This window comes from Calidris pugnax, unplaced genomic scaffold (assembly GCF_001431845.1).
Source record: "Calidris pugnax isolate Ruff unplaced genomic scaffold, ASM143184v1 scaffold44, whole genome shotgun sequence".
Classification (NCBI taxonomy): Eukaryota; Metazoa; Chordata; class Aves; order Charadriiformes; family Scolopacidae; genus Calidris; species Calidris pugnax.
In genome coordinates this window covers 43,908,513-43,930,597 of record NW_015094506.1, presented here as the reverse complement: position 1 = coordinate 43,930,597, position 22,085 = coordinate 43,908,513, and the positions used below count along the sequence as shown (strand labels likewise).

General features: G+C 37.8%; 1 protein-coding gene across 1 annotated transcript in view; it reads right to left on the bottom strand.

The window, feature by feature from the left end:
• Positions 1-22,085, bottom strand: part of COG5 (component of oligomeric golgi complex 5) — a 188,214-nt gene that overhangs the window by 34,419 nt on the left and 131,710 nt on the right. Inside the window, exons 12-15 of the mRNA XM_014963365.1 lie at positions 13,916-13,997; positions 11,366-11,570; positions 10,068-10,229; positions 8,040-8,139 (exon numbers count right to left, since the gene is read on the bottom strand). Coding sequence (XP_014818851.1) covers positions 8,040-8,139; positions 10,068-10,229; positions 11,366-11,570; positions 13,916-13,997 — 549 coding nt within the window. The remainder of the gene's footprint in view (positions 1-8,039; positions 8,140-10,067; positions 10,230-11,365; positions 11,571-13,915; positions 13,998-22,085) is intronic.

Sequence of the window (22,085 nt, the reverse complement as noted above, 5' to 3'; positions counted from 1 at the left end):
AAGGGGCTGGCTGCACTGGCATCCAAAAAGGTGTCATCTGAGTTGGCTGAAAGAAATACCCGACTACCTGAAGGAAGTGTTGAACTCCTGAAAAGAGTTAATATCCAAGAGTTTTCTTGCACCCATCTAGCAGTATTTGGAGTTGCCAAGTAGCCACAACATCACAGACAACTGTGCTCTTTTCAAGGACTAAAACTCTTGTAGAAGCACCAAATGTTATCTGAAAATAAGTCAAGCACGGCTGACAAGCATTACAGACAAAAAAACATGTTTAGGAAAGCATATCTTTTGAAGCTCTGGCAGTCTAAGAAAATCTTAAGACCAAAAGCAATGTTACTATACAAGAAATCAGCATCTCCTAACTTTTGCCTTAGAGATGTATTTACATCAGAAATAAGAAAGTATGAATTCCAGATGCAAGAAAAAAAATACCCCAATCTGTTAGCATTTTAAACTTCCTCTTGAGCAGATTTTGCATGTTGCTCTTGTTCGGTCTCATTCACACATTGGCTACACCCATAGCAGTAAATTAAACAGTACCAGGAAAGGTTCCTGGATCTGGCATGTGATCATCTGTACCGCTAACCGTTAGGACAGTCATTAGCAAGTTTTTGGCCTGGGCCAACAACTACTCTCCCAAATAATCTCCAGCCAGGGCTTGGGAGAGGCAATATTGCAGAGACAATCCCCGAAAGGGCGCTGGCAGGCAGCCACCTGCTTTGGAGCAGAGGAGCCCTTTCCAGGCGTGAGGAAGGCTGTCCCGTGCCCAGGAGTGCTCCCAGGCATCTTTCCCTGACTAGTATAGACATTACTGTCACATGCCATGCTGGAGGCTGAAAGAGCTCACAGCTGGGATGGCAAATGCAGCCCTGAGTGTCAATTATAAACCCTTACTGACCCTCTACCCTCAAGTGAGAGAGGCAGACATTAACATAAACATCAGGGTGACAGTGCGGAGCAATTTAATACACAGCCATTCTGCAGCAAAAACAGACATGTTTTGCTGATCCTTGAAGCGAGGCCAACACTAATCAGAACGAGCCTCGATGATATAAATTTGCCTTCAAAGAGATGAGACCAAGATCACATACTTACTTACATTTACTATTCTGAGGACAGTTACATGTTTTTCTTTCCACACTCATACTCTGTTTCAAAAGCAAATCCAGACCACTTGGGGAGAAGCAGTGAGTGATGGGGATATGTCAGCATTTGACACTGAAGGAGGGGGTTGAAACAACAATGATTTGTTACGTTTTTCTACTTCTTAAGCTCTTTTTTGCTATTTATTTTCTTAAACAATAATGCACTAAAAACACCTGTCGCCAAGTACATATTACTCACCATTATGACAGATAATAACACTTTACAATACCACAGTCCCAGCTACACTATTTAGTAGCAGTTAACCAAAAGGTAGATCTTGGTAAACGCTCGGAACAAATAAAGTTTAGAAATAACGTGTATTATTTTGTCTTAGAATTTTTATATCAGTCACTTTACATTTGAACGTTAATCCAATTAAATATTCAGAGTTGTTTTACATCTGAAATTCAGTTTCACCATTACACTGAAAATCAGTATCAGGCTAAATCAAAGTTTCCCGATTACTTCCCAAGAAGCTTTTTGTACTTGGCCGAGTACCCACATATTACTGCTCCAGTACTCTGTGACTGGTGCACGTTCCAAAAGCATGTATAACATTACATAACTCAGATATTTACTTAAGAAAATGTAAATAAATCTCAATGTACTACTGAGATCCAGGATAGTGAGAAAGAGGCTGCCTACTCTCTATCACAGATATCAGCTGATGCTGACTTTTCCCTCAAAACAACTCAGAATCTAAAAACCCTGTTCACCAAAGAAAATTCATACAAATTTCTTTATGTCCTAAGTTTACAGTCATCCATTGCTTTTGGGATCAGAATGTCAAGTTCTCTCTCATTTTGCCTTTTGGCATATCAGGTACCAGAGGTCCCTTATAATATGTGAATCAATGTCATGCACTTTGAGGACATGGGACAACTACTTGAACCTTGGTACGGTGACTTTAATTTTTGAGGCATTTACGACTTCTCTTTAATCTCAAAATTCACTTCTATTACTGGGTCTTTAGCACTTTAACTTTGAAATATATAATATACGCCAAGTGTCACATGATGTTTTCTTAAGGAGGTTGGGGAAGAATTCTTCAAAACACCAGGAAGGACTGTGCTCTCTGTACAGCACTTAAAAACTTCCAAGTGGCTTATACTAGGTAAACCTGATAATCAGAAAATCCCACAACCATTGCCCAGGGTAAAATCCTGATAAGAAGCCAAGCCTCTACCATGAGCTGTGGGCAAAGGATAGATTAGTAGCTCTTCTAAAGCACTGCCCACAGCCTGTGTTTTGGGCCTCCACCTCATTCATCAACTTTTGTAAGACGTGTGACACAAGTCCAACCACATTTAGTTAAGGGAATAAAAAAACGATTCAAATTCTCTATTTCCTTCCTCCCTCATTACACCCACTCTCCTTCCCCATCTTCTGAGTGCTTCCTCTTTATGATTGATTACAGGTCTGACAGTGGGAAAGATCTCCATTATATCATCTGCCTGCAGCCTCTTGTCTGTTGGAAAGATCCCTTTTTTTAGACAAACTTTTCTGAAACATATTACTCCATAAAATACAATATTCCATATTTAGAAACCTTCTCCAATTACAGGCAATCACAGCTCCCACTGATTTTAGCCTCATCTACCCTAACCTTAGGATAAATCTGCCTAGAGTAATATGGTCATGCAGATTCTTGCTTTGCCTGTACTTCAAGCAGACAGGAACTTGCTCTGCTTGTGCTCCAGGCTGAATGCTGTACTCAGCAAGGTGCCAAGTTTGAGCTGTTCACCCTGGCCTGGAGTGGAGCTAAAATGTCTCTTGCCATCTGGGAGCACAGCAGAGTGAGTTTGTGTTTGCCTAAATCATGTAAGCATACCATTACATACCCACAGTCTTAAGACAGTTTAGTTTGATCTACCAGAAGCTGCCGGCGTAATCACCCCCACCTGCTCTGAAAAGCAAGTGGGCAACCTGATTTTTACAATCCTGCCTCTGCAAATTACTCTTTGCTTGTTTATTGGCTAAAAGATACCAGGCCACTTTGTCTCTGACAGCAAAGCCTTCTGGTGAGAGGAGGCAGCAAGACAGAGCCTCCACAAGCCAAGACAGGAGGGATTGCTGTGGGACTCTGATCGCAATTAATAAGGATAGTCTGACAGGATGACTGTAACTCTGGGGAGGAACCTAGTAGAGGTCTCCAGGTTCAAAAAGTAGGAGCATCGCATCTTTCCTAAACAACTGCATTTTCATGCTCACAGCACAACACATTTCATCTACGTGCACTTGGTGGGTGTGTTAGTGTATTGCAATCCACCCACACGCCAAGCTGAACAGAAATAGCACAAAAGTAAGAGAACATACAGTACTTACATTTCTACTCACAATATATGAGGTAACTGAAATCATCACTCTAAAAGCAGAAAGAATGCAACAAAAACCCCAACAATAAATATTGTCTGAAATAGTCCTGTGCTGGGAAAGGAATAGACTAAATGACCAAATAGGGCTCTTCCATCTCCAGTCTCTATAAGGACAATGGATCTTGCAATTTATTTTTCTGCTTTTTGGCAGAAGTACACATCTTGTAAACTTTCAGAGCTTTTAACTCCCTGTATTTCATGACTTCTCTCCACAAGACATCCAGTTCCAAGTATCAGTAAGGGAAATAGCTCTATCAACAAGCAATCCAAAACATAGCGACTGCAAAGTCGCAACAAAAACATTTTTAATTATGAGAGAAATCACAACATTTGGAGTACATTTAAAATTCAGTTCAGTAAATGACAAAATTACAGGCAATCAATTGAGAAAATACAGTTTTGCCTCCCAATCAACAGGTGAATATAATTTTCATTCTCATATAGATAAATGAGAAATTTGACTTAAAGTAACAAAAATAAAACATGAATTTAAAATACTTCTGCAATCAATCAGCCAGCTTTCCCAAAAATGGACAGCCAAAATGTGTTCACTTCTTATTATGGAAGATTACTGTGGAGTACTACCCTACAGGAGTGGTCTGCAAAGTGCATGCACCACAGGGGTTATACAAGACAATCCATTAGGGTGCAGGAAGAAAATACCAGAACTTCAACAGTACATGTATATAATTTATAAATAAATAAATATACGCATAATGGGGGTGCATGATCAAAAAACTTTTACTGATAGGGATGCATGACTGAAAAAGTTTAGAGACCACTGCCCTAGAGGATCCTGATATGTAATTACTGCTGCCATGTCAAAGCCATCTAATGGAGATGTTGGTGAGATATAAGCTCTCTTTCATACCTCTTCTCAACTATCAGTCATATAAATGGGTGAAAATTTCTCTAGAAGGAAGATCTGTGAGCTCCTATCTTTCATTAAGCATCATGTATTCTTAAGAAAACCCAAAATTACTTAACTTTTTGTTTGTTTTCAGGAAATGCAACTTACTGGTTTCTCACTAATTTCTTCCCTCCATTGTACTTATTGTTAGCATTTGATGAAATTTTCCTTACATGGCCAGCTACACAAGAGCGTAATGTGTTATATGTGTTCAATACATGACGGGTAACTTAAGGTATTTGCAAATGGAAACAGATGACCCCTCCAGAAAACTCTTAAATCAAGGAGAAAAGTCAGTGTTCTTTTTTATCTGGGCTACCTCACTTGTCTGAAAAAGTGGTTGGTGAACAAAATCTGGCTCAGGAAGCAGCCATTACGTTAAAAAGTAAGCAATGGATTAGAATGTGCAAATGCAGAAGAGGAAAATTTTGCTCGTGTCCAAAACACGATGATCAGATTTGTTAATCTCTCTTCCAATTTGGAATGATAAGGATGTAGAAATGGTGACTAAACAGAAGTCTCGCGGTGTCTGTAATCGTTATGAAGATGTTTGAGCTGCCTGATTTAGGGAAAATGTGACTAAGAAGAGACAAAATAATAATGGCACAGAGAAAATATACCAAGCATCCTTCCTCAGCACCACCTTACAAAACCATGAAGGATGGTGAAGTTGAAAGGTAATACTCTTAAATTAACAGAAATATTTTTTTAAATTTACTGCAATATCTAATTATCCCTTCAAACTCCGTATAGTAAGAACATCTGCAATTACACTGAGTGAAATCAGGACAATAATCCTGAATGCTTCAATAGCATACACCAACCACATCAAGCATCAGCAAGGGGTTTGCTAAAAATCCATCCAACAGCAGAACATATCTACCAACTGCTCACAGAGGGTTATTTATATCTTCTCTGAAATCATTTGAACTGGTTAATACAAGAATAGGTCTCCGGCACAGTAGGAGCTAGTTCTTGGGGTGGGAAAAGCTGAAAACCAAAAGCCAGCAGTGTACGAAGTCACAAGTAACACAAACAAATGTTTTGGATTCACAGGAAGAGGACATTGTTTTCTTACTCGGTTTTTGCTTTAGTAGCATATGTAGATTGCTAGATTCTACTTTTACTTAAAGGTAAAATCTTAGAGTTTTGAATAAGGTTCTTGTTATTTGTCCTATCTAAAGCTAACTGAAAAAACAGCTATGACGTCGTAGGGAACTGCAGTTCCAAATACAAACCCTGATATCCAAATATCTCAAAATTTTTAGGACTTTACATTTAAGTTTTTCACCATTCAAATCTACCTGCAATATTACAACAACATTAAAAAAAAATAAATTCTAATGACTCTTCAAAGCCCTCCCCGCCCCCCTCAGCCCGTTTTCCTTCACTAAGAATTCTGAGATTCTTTTGTATACTTTTAATTTGGAAGAAAACTCAATTGTGAATTCTTCCAGGAAATTAAATTTCCATCTTTACCACTGCTCTACTATAGCTAACAGAAATGAAGCATCTGAGCGGAAATGTTACATGGTCACCCTTCTCAGCTTTAGAAAGCTATCGCTGGAGACTGGATTGCAAGAGTGAATGAAGATTGCATTCTTGGCTACACCACTAAAACATAATGAACCAGTGCTGTCTGACATAGCTCCTGTTCTACACATGGTACACGTTTCAAGCTCAATCTGTCTGCCCAAAAATAGGTACAAAAAAAAAAGTAAAGATGTTAGAGATTATAACCACAGAGCTGGCAAGCACAGCACAGGACAAGTGGGAGAGCCATGCTCTTCTGGAGAGGCAGCTGGAGGCTAGGCATGATATTTTAGCACTTTAAAGATGGCACGATACACTTATGCCTTGGTAACTGTGTTGAGCCCTTCCAGTTTTAAATTTTATAACATGTGTATCAGTAAGGAAAGAAAAAAAATGTAAAGAAAACATAGCTCTGTGATACATAGTTGATTTTTTTTTTTTTTTTTGATTTGCAGGTATATTCTTGTAGAACATTCATGTTAACTCTGCCAGTTTGACTAATCCTGTCAGTTTGCAGTTTTAGGTTTTATTTTCAGTTGTAAAATTCAAAAATTTCAAGGACTCAGACTCCCTTCTTTACTCCTACATTCCTTTAGTTTAAGGTCAGCTAATACAAAGCCACAAATCATACCCTTGTCAGTTTATTTCTACACATCCTTTTTTTCAGGGTTTCTTAAGAATTTGCCAGCTGGCTGATCACAAAACGATGTACGCTTCCAAACAAGCCACTGGCCAGATCCAAATTTTAACAGAGATGATGTGCACAACAGACCCTGGTGCTCTCACAGTTACAGCTGATATGTCTTTTTTTTTTTTTCCAGTTGAATGCCACTATTCGACACTACAGTCCATGAAAAATAGAGGAACAAGTGTGGTATTTTTTACTCATGATGACTCTCGCAACCTACTAAAAATCCTAATTTCTTTCAGGAGCAAATTTCACTCTGAAATTATGAAGCCATGATTCAGTGTCTTTAAAGGAATACTCAGCTTTAGAACTATGCTCTAAATATACAGCAAAATAATGTAGACACATATTTTTATTTTATATATTCTTTAAGGCCTTCATGAGTGCTTCACCTATATTCCTCTTCCATCCACTAGTTTACAAAATTCTAATACAACCAACAGGCATGGTAAACAAGGGGTTACTGAGTTTCCATTTTTTTAAAGCTATTCGGAGACAGCAGGTGTAAACAGAATCCATAGTAGCCTAATTGCTGAAATGTCTTTGTAGCCAATTGTTAGAAAACATTGTTAGCAAGTATCTCTTTGTAAATGAAACATATAGTAAATGAATGTCACCAGAGCCTGAGTTTGCTTTCAGAATTAATGTTGTTTCAGTGAAAATCCTGTTTACAAATAACAAGTAGTTAGTCATTTCTTGTTGGTCTGTGTACTGCAAAAATTATTTTTCATCTCTTCATAAGAAAACTATTAAAATGCCAGCAACAGACTTCACAAGAAAATGGTTGATGTTAAATTTTTTTTTTGGTATGGTGACAACTTTCACAGTGCTGTCCATTGGCATTTAGGGGATCCCTACCCAAAGGATAAGGCTTTGGGAATCCTTCCTCTCTTCACTTTAACACTAGATTACAGTACATGGCAAATGACTGGAAGCATTTGACAACTGTAAACAAATCAAGGGTCAGTTAAATATATGGCAAATAACAAATACATGGAAAAAATGCCCAAATTTTGTTGCAAATAGTGAAAAAATATATTCAAATACTCTAGATTTTAATACAATAAAGACTATGTATCATGTAACTGATGGGATATCAAATATTACACTGAACTGAATTGTCTTAATTTTACTTAACAGCAACAATTCTGATTTTTTAAAATTAATATGGTAAATTGAATTTGGAGTTACACAGACAAATTTTACAGATATCAATAGATTGTGTTTATTTGAAGGCAGAATTTACCTGAAAATCTTTCCAAATACAATGGAAAGCCAATCAGAAGCTTTTGTCTATTTAGACTGCTTTACTGTTATGTTGTAAATCTACAAACAGAACATTGTATGTAGAAAAACGTTAAGTTTTGAGAAATTTAAAATTACTTACAAGCTGCTCAGACTTTACACCATAGAGCTGAATGGTCTTTGCCACATTTTTTGCCACGGCTAAACTCAGATCTGGATCCACAGCAGCCACATTTAGCTCACTGGAAGCAAAGATTACAAATCCTAATTAACAACTAAACAGTACTGTATTTAATTGACAAAGAATTAACTATGAATAAGTAGTTACGTGGCATGTCAATTTAGAGAGAGTAACACATACAACCGAGCCTTTCTAAGCACTATAATTCAGTTTACAATTTAACAAGTCATTTGGGAATTCTATGTGCAGTGTTCCTATTCTAGTAAAAATGAGCAAAGTTTAGGAATGACACTTCAGTATGAAATCACTATTAGTAAGCCATTCAAAAATATTGACTGCAATTAACTACATTCAAGCTTTGGCAGCAGCTTTCAAACATTACAGGTGAATACACAGTCATTCAACTCTGGAATTACATGAGCTGTGCAGAAATACCCAGGGGACGCCTTAGCTTGACACAACTAATAAGCTGTGTTTTAGGCAATCCTTTATAGTAACAGAGGCCTCAAAGGAATGACAGGGAACAAATGAAAGAAGGAAAAGACTTCTAAGTCACTTCCAGTATTTTTTGTTCATGGAAAACCCCAGATGTCCATCAGCTGGGGCTGCATTCATTAATGCTCTACTGAAAACAGACAAGCACAAGGATCATCATACTCCTAGAGATGAGATTAACCTCTCTCAAGAAATGGAGAGACACGAGGCATCCTGACATAGGAATAACCTTCTACGAGAGCTTTGCAGGGCCCCAAAGATCATTAGCTAAAAGGTCACTGGAAAATTCAGCTGAAATTTCTTCATTTTCATGTCATTTTCCTTTTTCCTCTGCAAGGAGCAAAATAACATCAGTAACAACATCAATAGGTATGTTCTAAGCATCTGTAGCCACAAGTACAGTGTCAGTATTTAATATTATACACACACTCACATACACATACTATGAATACTGCCCATCTTTTTCAGACTGTATTAAACAGAGTAGTCATTAGCAAAACCTTATGAGGGAGAATACACCATTGTTAAATTAAGCAACTCATTTTACACATTCTATCTGGAATAATTGTTATTATCTATTAACTTGTTGGTTTGCTCTAACAGATTATTTACATCGGGTATTATAACTTGCAGCTGAGCACCTACCATCTTTCCTTTGACACAGTCAAAGAAGATATCAGGCATTCACAATATCTGTGAAGATTCTCTTCCTGATGTTTTAATAAGCTTAAACTAAAAAGTCAGTTATTCCAGAAAAATAAAATACAGAAAATAAATAATAAATAATAAATAATAAAATTTAAGATAAATTACAAATAATAATAAAGAGGTGATTATCCCAGCATTGGTGTGGCCTCACCTCGAGTACTGTGTGCAATTCTGGGCCCCACAATTTGAGAAAAATGTGAAGGTCCTTGAATGTGTCCAGAAGAGGGCAACAGAACTGGTGAAAGGGCTGGAAGCAATGTCCTCCTTTGAGGAGCAACTAAGGACTTTGGGCTTGTTTAGTATAGAGAAATGAAGCTGAGGGGCAACCTCATTGCTCTCTACAGCTTCCTGAGGAGGGGAAGCACAGAGGGAGGTGCTGAGCTCTTCTCCCTGGTGTCCAGTGATAGGACACGTGGGAATGGTTCAAAGCTGCACCAGGGGAGGTTTGGACTGGACACTAAGAAATATTTGTTTACTGAGAGGGTGGTCAAACACTGGAACAGGCTTCCTAGTGAGGTGGTCAATGCTTTAATAACATGCTTTAACTTTTGGTCAGGCCTGAAGTGGCCACAGAGTTGGAACAGATGATTGTTTTAGGTCCCTTCCTATTGAAATTATTCTATTCTATTCTACTCTCTATTTCCTGACTAAATTTTTACACTAACAAGTTTTATAACTAAAGAGTAATCTACCTTTTACTGCTCAGGAAGTCTCATTTCTAAAATTCTAACTTATAAGAAAAAACATGTTGAAGATTATATTTTGAGATGCATTATACCTCCATACCTGGCTATAGTTTTAATGATGCTGTCAAGTTCGTCAGAAGAAGGAGGATTCCGACCTCCAGGAGGGAAGACAAGATTGATGGGGTCAAAGAGTCGAGATAAGGATTTTGACAAATAAGCAGCTTCATACTGTTGCAGTGAATCTTTCAAGGCCTTTTCTGGACTGTTGGTATAACACAAAATTACTACATTTTAAATTAAAATACACAATAGCATTGAATTGTTCCAGACCATGCAAACTTCTCAATATTGAACCTGGTTTTGTTTTCTGCTCTTTAAACATACGCACTTAAAAAGATTTTAATGGTGAGTAACACCCTGCTTTTCACTTGAACTATTTAACTAGACGGGGAGCCATTCTCTGTAGTTCAAAACAGTTCTAAGCACTTTCTGTCAGACCTATGTGAAATCCCTAATTCAAGGTTTTATTAAGACAAACGGTGCTAAAAACACCTGCAAAACATCAGCAAGATAGCCAGAACTGCAATGAAAGACCTTTTTGTATTCACATATTTCATTAACAGACAGCTTGTAGTCAATGACATATCAAAAAAACATCTCCTCCTAGTATATGTATGTGCACAGAAAGCTTCAAACAGAAAGACTGTTCTTAAATTTATCTTTAATGAGCTTCAGTCTTTAGTATTTCTATTTGTGACAATGAGTAAGCAGTAGCACTCTCAAACATTTTACCTCACTGTCAGAAGTTTTTTTTGCTTCCGTTGAAGTCAGTAATAAGTCTCCCAGTGACTGCTCAGGAACACATTCAAACCAATAGAAATCTGACATAAAATATTCAGTTTATCTTACAATAAGTTTAGAAGCCCTAATAGACTTGATGAGCCTGTTTCAGTTTGATCTTTCTGATATCTGCCACTCAGATCATGTTTATTCTAAAATGTATAAACAGAAAAACTATGAATCATAACAAACTGAGCATTTGTCACACTCCAGGGATGTGGTATCATTCAGAGACACCTACTGCTTTAATCGCAACACATATAAAACTAAATTTTCCTCATTCTGGGTTTTTTTTTCACCCCAAGAGACAAAAAGATAAAACTAGTTCCAAAGCCAGGGACTTTGTGAAAGACAAGACGATCCAACACTGTTAATTTTATAACTAATGAAAATCCTACAGCTCTAAAATAGTATTAAAGCAGTAGTCACACAAGGAAAAACAAATTTAAAATTTTTCCGTTGTAATAATTTGAATAACACTAACTTCTTAAAAATATTCTGTTTTCTTGCAGAGTGCAAAGCTTTAAATTTTATTGCCTTAGAGTTCACAATACGTACTCATAATCTTGGGTTTTTTGCATGAATATGTCCTGGATATCTTCTTCCATTTGTTGCAGTTCAGCAAAGAGATCAGTAGTTCCACTTGTGTTAAAATTCCTCTGAATATTTTCACTATATTGTTGCAGGCGCTTCCACAAGTCATTATAAAGCCTCAGTAATTTAGGGTATTCTCCTTCAAAAGCTTGTTTCAAAAACATAGAGGCTGCAAGATAAAGCAGTAAACAATAGGTACTGCTAAGTTCAAACTGATTTTTTGATTCATATAAACAACCCGTATCATTGCATTTACATCAATGAATGATATACAATGTTATCCTACCTTTAATATTAATAATTTGATATTTATAATTAATTTAAAAGTGGTATGAGCTATCACATTAAATCCAATTGACAAAGGTATGTATCTAAAGCACCAGCATGAAATCCACATTTTGAAGATTGGACATGGAAAACTTATTTTGTATAATAAAGTTACTAATCATGGTCATGAAACATTTGGTATCAAAGTTAATTATTGGTATTATGATTCACTAAGTCCAAATGCAATTACAACTCTCTAAATCTAGAGATTTTCTGACAATAGCTTCATGGGGGAAAAGTGTGGGGCAGTGCAACTTTTGAGATTCACACGTTAAACAAAGATAATTTCTATGAGCCAAAATCTTAAGAAATCTGATAAGGGAAGCACATGCTTTTACACACACTTCTTAAAACAAGGTACCTAAAATGCAATCCCTAAACTTGTCACAGAATAAGAAAGCCAGAGAAAAATCAGCATTATTTTCAGCCTTGAAAAACTTGCCACAAGTAACAGGAAATGAAACAAATGTACAACTGTTTTAGAGACTGATGTTAATCTTGATCTAACATCACTCATACTTTGTGGATTTCCCATAACATTAGGAGATTAACACTGTTCCATTCATTCATAGATTTTTCAGGTTCCAGACATCTGTCCTATTTCACCCAGCCTATCCTTTCAACTCAAACATGTTCTAATTTTTAATACTGGAGGCTTCACATTTATTATCAAACACAGAGTTATTTTAGGTCACAAAGCTATGTTTAGGAAGACTGTCCCAACCACACAAATGCAGATCATGATCTATGACCAAACTCTGTAAGCTGCCATGAATTCCTACTTTCACACCATTTTTCTGATACTGTCTAGTCTTCCTCTGGATCTATATGGTCCAGAGGTCTGAGACTGATGTCAGTGAATTCAGTAACTTGAGATTATATATTAAAAATGAACATTCTCATATAGATGTGTCACTTAAAAAAATTAAAAAGTCTACTTGCTGTAAACACTGTTTTCCACTAACTCGGCTGCAGCAAAGAAAAACATCATTCACGGGTCAAAAATCCAACTGCTCCTTCTAAACGTTTATATAAAAAAACATGATTAAAAATCCTAAGTAATAAAATATTTCTGAACAGCTGTCAGACAAAGTACTGCTGACAAAATGCAAGAGCTCCTTTGCTTCTGAAATGGTGATTGATCCCATTAACTGATGTCACAATTTTACAATTTTCATGCTGAGTGCTGAAAACAAGCAGCACATGTTCGGTTTGAACATACAAGATTTTGGGTATGTACATACTGCTGCTAAAGTAATGCTTGAGGCAAACAGTAAAATTAATATATTTTAACACAAGATGAATATATTTTCTTTTGGGATCATCTAGTTACTTAGCAACCACTGAACATGAATCAACCAGCTAGTTCCTCAAAATTATATTGCTGCTATAAAGCCTGGAAGGACCAAATTTTGAAGGGCCAATGCAACAGCTGAGATCACAAAGATAGATACAAATCTTATGCACTTCATCTGTATGTGAAACAGATTAACTTTGCACAATGTATATGAACATGCAAGATAAATTTATGGAAGCATCAAACTCATCTGGGTTTATGATCCAATTGCATGCTGCATTAACATGCACCAGCAATAGTACTGTCTTATGTTTATACGTGATTTTTATCTAATATTCCTTGATTGTATCTGCTGTTTATTTATTGCATATGTACAAAATATTGTGTATAGTCAGAACACCAGTCATTTATTTATATTTAGACAAGATACAATTTTGAAGAAACTCAATTCCTATTTATAAAGGTATCAAAAAATAACTAAAAACAGATTTTTACAACTGATCAGTGTTTAACAAGAGAAGACTGTTAAGAAATGCTCTTTAAAATCAAATTACTATTTCTGAATTTGGCAAATCCGTTCACTTTGGAAAATATATTGTACCATTCCAAACATTTTTACCTCCACACACAGTTGCAAAAATACAGTTTTGTTATTAGATAATGTCTACTTAACGAAGCAAAAGAATATTTCTTTTTGCAAATTCAACCATAGTTTTGGAAGATCATCCTGTTTGGTTACAAACCCAAGAAGTTTAAAATTCACAGACCCCACACTGACCGAACCACTGCTACAGTTCTAGTAGAGGAGATAACGAGCAAAGGGCTCACTGAAATGAGAGATTCAAAACAACTACAGAACACATTACAGATCATTTATACTGCATACTTACAGTCTGTTGCTGACTGAAAATGAGAGGAAAGTGTCTGAGTTACTGCAGTCCAAAATTTGTACAAAATATCAGACTGGCCATCCTGAGAGAAAGAGACAAAAGAAATACAAGTTTCAAAACATACTCTTTTCAAAGATGCAAATACTCCCAGTCAAAGCTGTTCTGCTATCACTGAGAAAAAAAACTAAGTAAAAGAAATCTGTTAAGTTTTTCTCAAGTTTAAAGCTAGAAAAAATATTGGAGAAAACAAAAAAACCCCATCAGTCTTCTCTCAAATATTTTCCTTCAAGTCTGAGAGAAATGCTCCCATGTCTCCAGGGGCACGAGTGCAGACCGAACCAGTGCACCTCAGGAGCTGTGTAGAAAAATCTCTTCGCATTGCAGTGACCTTCTTGTGCCGTGGGGGTCCTCATGCTGGCTACATCACAGCAATTATTGTTAGCACCATTGCAACATGCCTGCAAACGCCAACCGGGGACCAAAAGCTTCACAGAGAACAGCCTCCCGTTTCTAAAAACACACAGCGCATGAAAATACAGCGAACCTCACAGTTGACTCTTCACCACCTCGTGTCAACAGGGTGTGCTGACAGAAGCAGAAACACATTCTTCCAAAATGGACATAGAAGAAATAACAGGCTGTTTCCTTGCTCCCTCCAACACCTTGCACTTATCAAGTGTTAAAGCATGGTTTTGTTTTCTCACTTTTGCTTTCTTCCCATCCGTGTACTTGAAGAAGAAAGAGTTCCAAGAGATGACAATGGATACCCTGCCCTGCCCACCAGTTAGATACTGGAAAGCTGTCCGGTGGTTTCAGGGGAAGCTCACGCTGGACAGAATGAATTTCTTCATTTGAATGGTATGCAAGTAATGTATGGACCCTAGTGTATAAATTAACCAGTTTGACCAAATCCCTAGACTAAGAAATAGCAGTAAAAAGCACTCATAATGAAAAAGTGAAACAGCCAGTAGTGATGACAAATGTCAGCAATTCTAAGGAACTTATGCTGGCACTTGGCTGTTTCTATCCCAACTCTGAAACGTCCAAGGTTTTAAATCAAAGCACAACATTCACAGCTAAAGATGGGTTTAAGCAAAGGGCTCAACACTAAAATTGCAGTCAGAGGGACGCATTTTCTCAGCTTTCATTTTGGCACTGCCAGTGACTTCACTATGAGAAAAATAAAACCAAACCAAACCAAAACAACTCTAGTTCTTGTTAATAACACAAGCCCTTGTAAAGTGTCAGCTCAACTTCTGCACTGCCCAGCACCACAAAAAGGAAGAGATTAGCTATCAAATATAAAAGTACAGCTACTTCAAACTGAATTACTGCTCAAGATGACAACGGAAGAAAGAATGTGCTCTATTCACTTGCAGTGGCAATAACATGCAAAGCGATGAATATGTTTAGAATGTCATCTATTAACAGGGTACCACTGCATCCTGCGTGAAGATCTGGCCATTGAAAGATTGCAAGTTCAAGCTCAAGTTTCGGCGCCAAAAACATTAATCTTAAGGAACCGATATAAAACCTGAAAATTAAAGGTACACTGAGACATCCAAAAATAAAATAAAATAATAAAAGAAGTGTTATCAGATAGAATGCTTTCACATATTCTGAGATTAGATGAGGAATTAATCCAACCCTACCCCTTATCTCTAAATATAGTCAAAGAAAGATAAAATCTAGGGGTCACAGAATCACAGAATTGCCTAGGTTGGAAGGGACCTTTAAGATTATCTAGTCCAACCGTAAAAAACAAACAAACAAGCAAACAAAAAAAAACCCACCACCACACCCACACACCACCAACCAACACTAAACCATATTCCTGAGCACCGTGTCAACTCATCTTTAGAATATCTCCAGGGATGGTGCCTCAACCACTTCCCTGGGCAGCCCATTCCAATGCTTGATAACCCCTTCCATGAAGAAATTTTTCCTGACATCCAACCTGAACCTCCACTGGTGCAACTTGAGGCCGTTTCCTCGTCCTATCACCTGTAACTTGGGAGAAGAGACCTACCCCTGCCTCTCTGCAACTTCCTTTCAGGTCATGTGTTAAGAATTGAGAGAGAACATCTTTTATGTTGTAGGACTGTTAAAATGTATGAGAATTAATATAGAAAACTAAAATAAACTGGGATGATGGAATCTCATTTTTGACTGCTTGAGGACACTGATGGATTTAGAAGCTGAACTAACTGACAACTATGATTGTATTTTCTGTAAAATTGTATTTGATTTTCAAAAATGGGCAAAATAAAATTGTAATATTATACAATGATTCAGAAGGTGCACTGCATAAAATATCTTCGATTTTTTGTAAATTTATTACTATAGCCTAAATGTGAAATTACTCAGTTCTTCATTTCACAGTTTCACATTTAAAACATGAAAATTACTATAAAACAAATGGCCTTTCACATCAACTATAGAGTAAATTAATTAGCTTTCATATTCTCTATCCCAGCCTGGAACAATGTTTGCCTATTCAGCATGGTAACTCAATTCAATTTCTAAATAATCTAATGGAGGTGGAAAAATACTTACAGAGCACTTTCAAACAACTTCTTTTTCATTACTGTTATCACCATCTACACCTCTGTCATAGTCGTAGCAGAAAATGCAATGATTAAAGGGCCCTGAAAACAAACTTGCCTGCAGTCCCTTCACATCAACTTTTCTATCTTAGCTGTCAGATTCAACATGGTGACAAATAATAGTGACATACGTGTGATAACATTTCATGTTTTTGTGAAAATACATAACTTTTGTATCTACCTATATGCAAATATAATATAAAGTCAGACATATATGCATATGTACTCATGTAAACATTTGCATGGTAGCCACATGGCTGTACCAATTAAGCCTCTGCCCATTAGCTTGGGTCTTCTGACCTGGGCAAATGGTGTTCATTAACTGTATCAGAATTTTGTAGTAAAGAAGGCCCTCAAGTCTCAGCTAACCAACTGTATTATGTATGAGGAGAAACAGAGGGGAAAAGCCACATGGAAAATTCAAAGAACATTTCATATTGATTGACTACTCAGTCAGAAAACATTTAGGGGAAAAAAAAATGATTAATGCCCCAGTTTTGGACCAACTAAAAACACTATCTACGGAGTCATTACCGGTTGCTTCTATAAGGCAAGATACGATATTTCACTTGGTCCAGCATTGAGATGCAGTCACTCTGGAGGTGAAAAATAGCTGCTGATTAATAGCACACAAAAGACCATGTAAGAGTTCGTGGCAGGAACTAGAGAATACTGTTGCCTACGCATACACCAGGGGGTATTTAAGTGGGTGGACTGTAGCTACCAAAATTGGAATACAGCAAGGCATTAGCATGAGATGCTCCTGCTGGAGTAAAAAGTGCCATATGTAACCATAAGCATCCAGAAACCATTTATTTATTTTGTTTAAACCTGTAATTTCTTTTGCTTACAGGTTAACTCAATATATTATTTTCTTAAGTACTTTTAAGTATCTTACTGCTTATTTTTTAAATAATACATTCTAATAGCAATTACATCTATAGATCACAATCAAAATTATAATTTAACTATTTAAAATATAATAAGCAATTCCATTTGACAATAATCAATACTTAAAAATGACACAAAAAGGGGGAACAAAAGGAATGGGTTTTTCCAGCTTAGCAGGAAATTAAAGGAATGTCCCTCTCCTTGTATTGGACAACTTCTTCAGGGCAGGATGAAGGTGGAAGAGGAAATGGGAGTACTGCTTGCATGAAACGTACACAGCAAATCTACTGGCTCACCTTATTGTAATGGGAAGTTTATAAGCCTTCCCCTCTGCTTCATATCACACTGTGAGCAACATCCCACAGTATCGGAAAGTAACTGCTCTTTTGGGGCTTTCACTTTCAGAAAACGTCACCTAGCTAAAATTGCATTGCTGTCATCTTCCCATCTGTAGGGTGTAAGTAATGAATTTGGTCCTCCTCTACACTTCCACCATACATCCTCACTGGCAGACAATGTATGGGAGGCACTGGGTACATCCATGTCAGTGATTCAATGTGCAGAAGCCATTCTTTTTGGTGCAAATCTGTCTTGTGCCTATACTGGTCTCGCAGTAAACACTGACGTGTGCTAGCAGACTAACTTCCACTATTCAAGGAATACACAACCCCATCATTAGCTTAAAAAGAACAACTTCTGCAATTAAATAGTTTTTTGCAGCGTATCATCATATTTTTGTAACTGAATCCACAAGGTTGTACTAATATTTTTATCAATTAGCATTCTGAGGCTTTAAATTGGGAGTTTTCCACTTCTCTTGCTTCTGAAAATGAAATAAATTTGAAAGATGTTAAATTACTTACACTCTCTCCAAAATAAAAATGCTTGCTTTGAAATCTAGTCACAAGCAGATTAACATCTTGTGATACAATCCCTTGTAGCAGGAGCAGCTGACAAGATGAGTAATGAACTGCATCCGATTATCTTTTCAGCTCTGTGGCAATCATTTTCCAACAGCTTCCTATTCCATATCCAACAACACTGGAAAAAGGTCACCATTCTGTCATATTTCCCCCCACCACTGTACGTGTTTAATAACACAGAGAACGCATAAATCTTCGGAAGTTAAGAGATCTGGCTGCATCACTGTTATCTGGAGCACTGTTTCAGGTGCTTATTGCAAATATAGAAATCCTAGATAAAACATCCATACATCACTTAAAGTCTCTCACAAGGAAATTATTACACTTTAGCATATAAAAAGTGCTATTTCCTCTTTTCCTACTATACGCTCTTTCTTCAACAGAAGAACCTTTACTGTAATTGATGTTATCTACAACTCAGGCCAGGCAAGATTCAGGTTGACATATACATTATTTTCCTCATTATAGAATACAACCAAATTGAATTGATGAATATTAATTGCATGCAACTGTAGGACTATAACGGCAAAACAGGATTTTCCACCAAAAGCAGATCCATTTAACTCAGCATTTTTGAAGCGATGGTACTATCTGTTTGCAGCTTTATTTTGATCCCACAGCAGGGAAAATCTGCACATAAATCATACTTTGCACCACTACAAAAAGGTTGGGAGGTTAAGATTGGCCACAGAACTGACTATTTTTCCAAGAAAATCTGCTGTAAAAATGCTCCTATACCTAAACCACACTTACATAAACTAATAATCTACCAACCCAAACTGGGAATTAAAAATATTATTGTTGCTGCTCCTGCACCCAGTCACCACTTTATCCCCCAGCAGGAACTCAGATGATTCAGTAGCCCCTCTGCAGCTCCTCGGGCAGCACAAGACAGCTTTCCTCTGTCTTCCTCTTGTCCATTCTTTGCTGTCTGAAACAAACTGAACAACTGCCCAGTACCATAAACTAGGGCACCCCTCTGCCTCTCTGACCTGCTGGAGAGCTGGCCAGAGCTGGGGGGACAGAACAATGCCTTTGAAACACATATGGACTGTCAGCACTTTGCTACTTTGAAAATATTATTCCTAGAGAATCCACTTGCATCTGTGCAGAGTAAAATAGAAAAATACAACAATCAGAGTCCAGTCTGGCCCATTCACTATGATTTTACTATTTTTCTTACTGTTTAAAAATTCGGTACTCAGTCACACATACTATTCACATAGGAATTACTTCCTCATGGAAATTACACACATAAATCAGACAAAATATGTTTGGCAGGCTAGACCACAAATGGCAATGAATGTTTTCAACAGCATTGTGCTGGAATTTTATTGTGTACATGAACTGGACAAAGATCATTAACGTAAGCCATCATTCAACTAAGTTTATCCTGATTAGAATAATAGATGCAGGCAGTCTGTTTGACTTCCATGGTACAACTTATTTATGTGAAATGAAGAGTGTGCTTAAGTGCTTTGCTGAATCAGGGCCATAATCAACAATCAGCAAAAAATGTATTCACCTTGAATGACTATTTAGTTTCAACTATTACTATAAAGTTACTATCGTCAATACTCTGCACAGACAGCAATATTGTGCAAATTCCCCACCACAGAGGGTTATTTAGATAAAACCATTAAAAATGCATGATAATACTGCATAATGACAGTGCCAAGAGACATATGGACAGTGCTAGTTCATCCTGCTCTCTGTTGTAAACTAACAAAAATGAGTCTTTCCTCAATAATACAAGCATAATAAATGTGAAAATTTAATATCCTAATGGCAAAAGTTTAACACTTCTGCTAGTCTAGGACAGAAAAGGTCTACATTTAGTAGATGCCAAATTCAAAGCAGTTCACCAGCCTTTTAAGCAGAGATTTTAAGCTGCAAGTCAACAGAATCACAGAATGGTTGAGGTTGGAAGAGTCTTTTAGAGGTCATCTGGTCCAACTCCCTGCTTAAGCAAGGCCACCTAGACCAGGCTGCCCAGGACTGTGTTGGTGGCCTTTGTATACCTCCAAGGATGGAAACTCCACAACCTCCCTGAGCAACTTGTGCCAGTGCTCAATCACCCTCACAGTGATGTTCAGAGGGAACCTCCTGCGTTTCAGGAAGCAGTTCACCAGCCTTTTAAGCAGAGATTTTAAGCTGCAAGTCAACAGAATCACAGAATGGTTGAGGTTGGAAGAGTCTTTTAGAGGTCATCTGGTCCAACTCCCTGCTTAAGCAAGGCCACCTAGACCAGGCTGCCCAGGACTGTGTTGGTGGCCTTTGTATACCTCCAAGGATGGAAACTCCACAACCTCCCTGAGCAACTTGTGCCAGTGCTCAATCACCCTCACAGTGATGTTCAGAGGGAACCTCCTGCGTTTCAGGAGGTTTGTGTCCATTGCCTCTGGTCCTGTCACTGGGCACCACTGGGGTGAGCCTGGCTCTGTGCCTTTTGCACCCTCCCTTCAGGTATTTATAGACATTGATGAGATGCCCCTGAGCCTTCTCCTCCCCAGGTTGAATAGTCCCAGCTCTCTCAGCCTTTCCTCAGAGGAAAGATGCTCTAGTCCCTTCATCTTTGTGGCCCTCCACTGGACTCTCTCCAGTGTGTCCACATCTCTCTTGTACTGGGGAGTCCAGAACTCAACACAGTATTCCATGCCTCACTGGTGGTGAATGAAGGAAAGGATCACCTCAACTTGCTGGCAATACTTTGCCTAAGGCAGCCCAGGACACTATTCGCCACCTCTGCTGCAAGAGCACATTACTGGCTTATGTTCAACTTGGTGGCCAGGTCCTTTTCTGCCAAACTGATTTCAAGCTGCATGAGCCCCAGCATGTACATGTGCCTGGGATTGTTCCTCCCCATGTGCAGGACTTTGCACCTCTTCTTGTTGAACTTCATGAGGTTCCTGTCAGTCCATTTCTCCAGCCTGTTGAGGTTCCTCTGAATGGCAGCACAACCCTCTGGAGCATCAGGCACTCCTCCCAGTTTTGTGTCATCAGCAAACTTGCTGAGGGTACACTTTGTCCCATCATCCAGATCATTAATGAAGGTGTTAAAAGGGATTGGACCCCATATAGACCCCTGGGGTACACCACTACCTACTGACCCCCAACTAGACTTTGCACACTGATCATCACCCTCTTGGTCAGGTCATTCATCTGGGTCAGTCATGAAGAACCCTACATTCACAAAAAGCTGAGTTTCAGAACTTCAAAAAGAAGACTGTTAAAGCACAGATCGCATCTGAGAGGGACTGCAGATTTGACCATATTCTATGCAATTACTGGAGGTAAGGAAAGGACTCAGATGAGATTTATTGGTATAGAATGAACAGGAGAAAAAAAAATTATACTTGCATATTAAATATTCTTTTTTTCAGCAGTCTGTGTATCTTTAGTGCATTGTATTATAGCACACATGCAGCCTTGTTAGTAGTGTGAAGCAACATTATTACTCAGCCATATAGATTCGAAATTTAGATTAGTATTGCCTGTTTACAGGATTACAAGATTATCTTTGATGGAAAAAACTACATGCTGACAGAATCCACATGCTAAAACCCTTTCCACTTACTCACATGAAAATGACTTGATTTCACAGTTCAAAAAGTATAACCCATTTTCACTAACAGCTACCAGCAATAAACCACTGAACAATAGTGGGCTGAGTACCCGTACCATAAGAGCAAAGATATTTGAAGATCTGTATTCACTGTTACTCTACAACAATATTAATGCTGCAGCCTG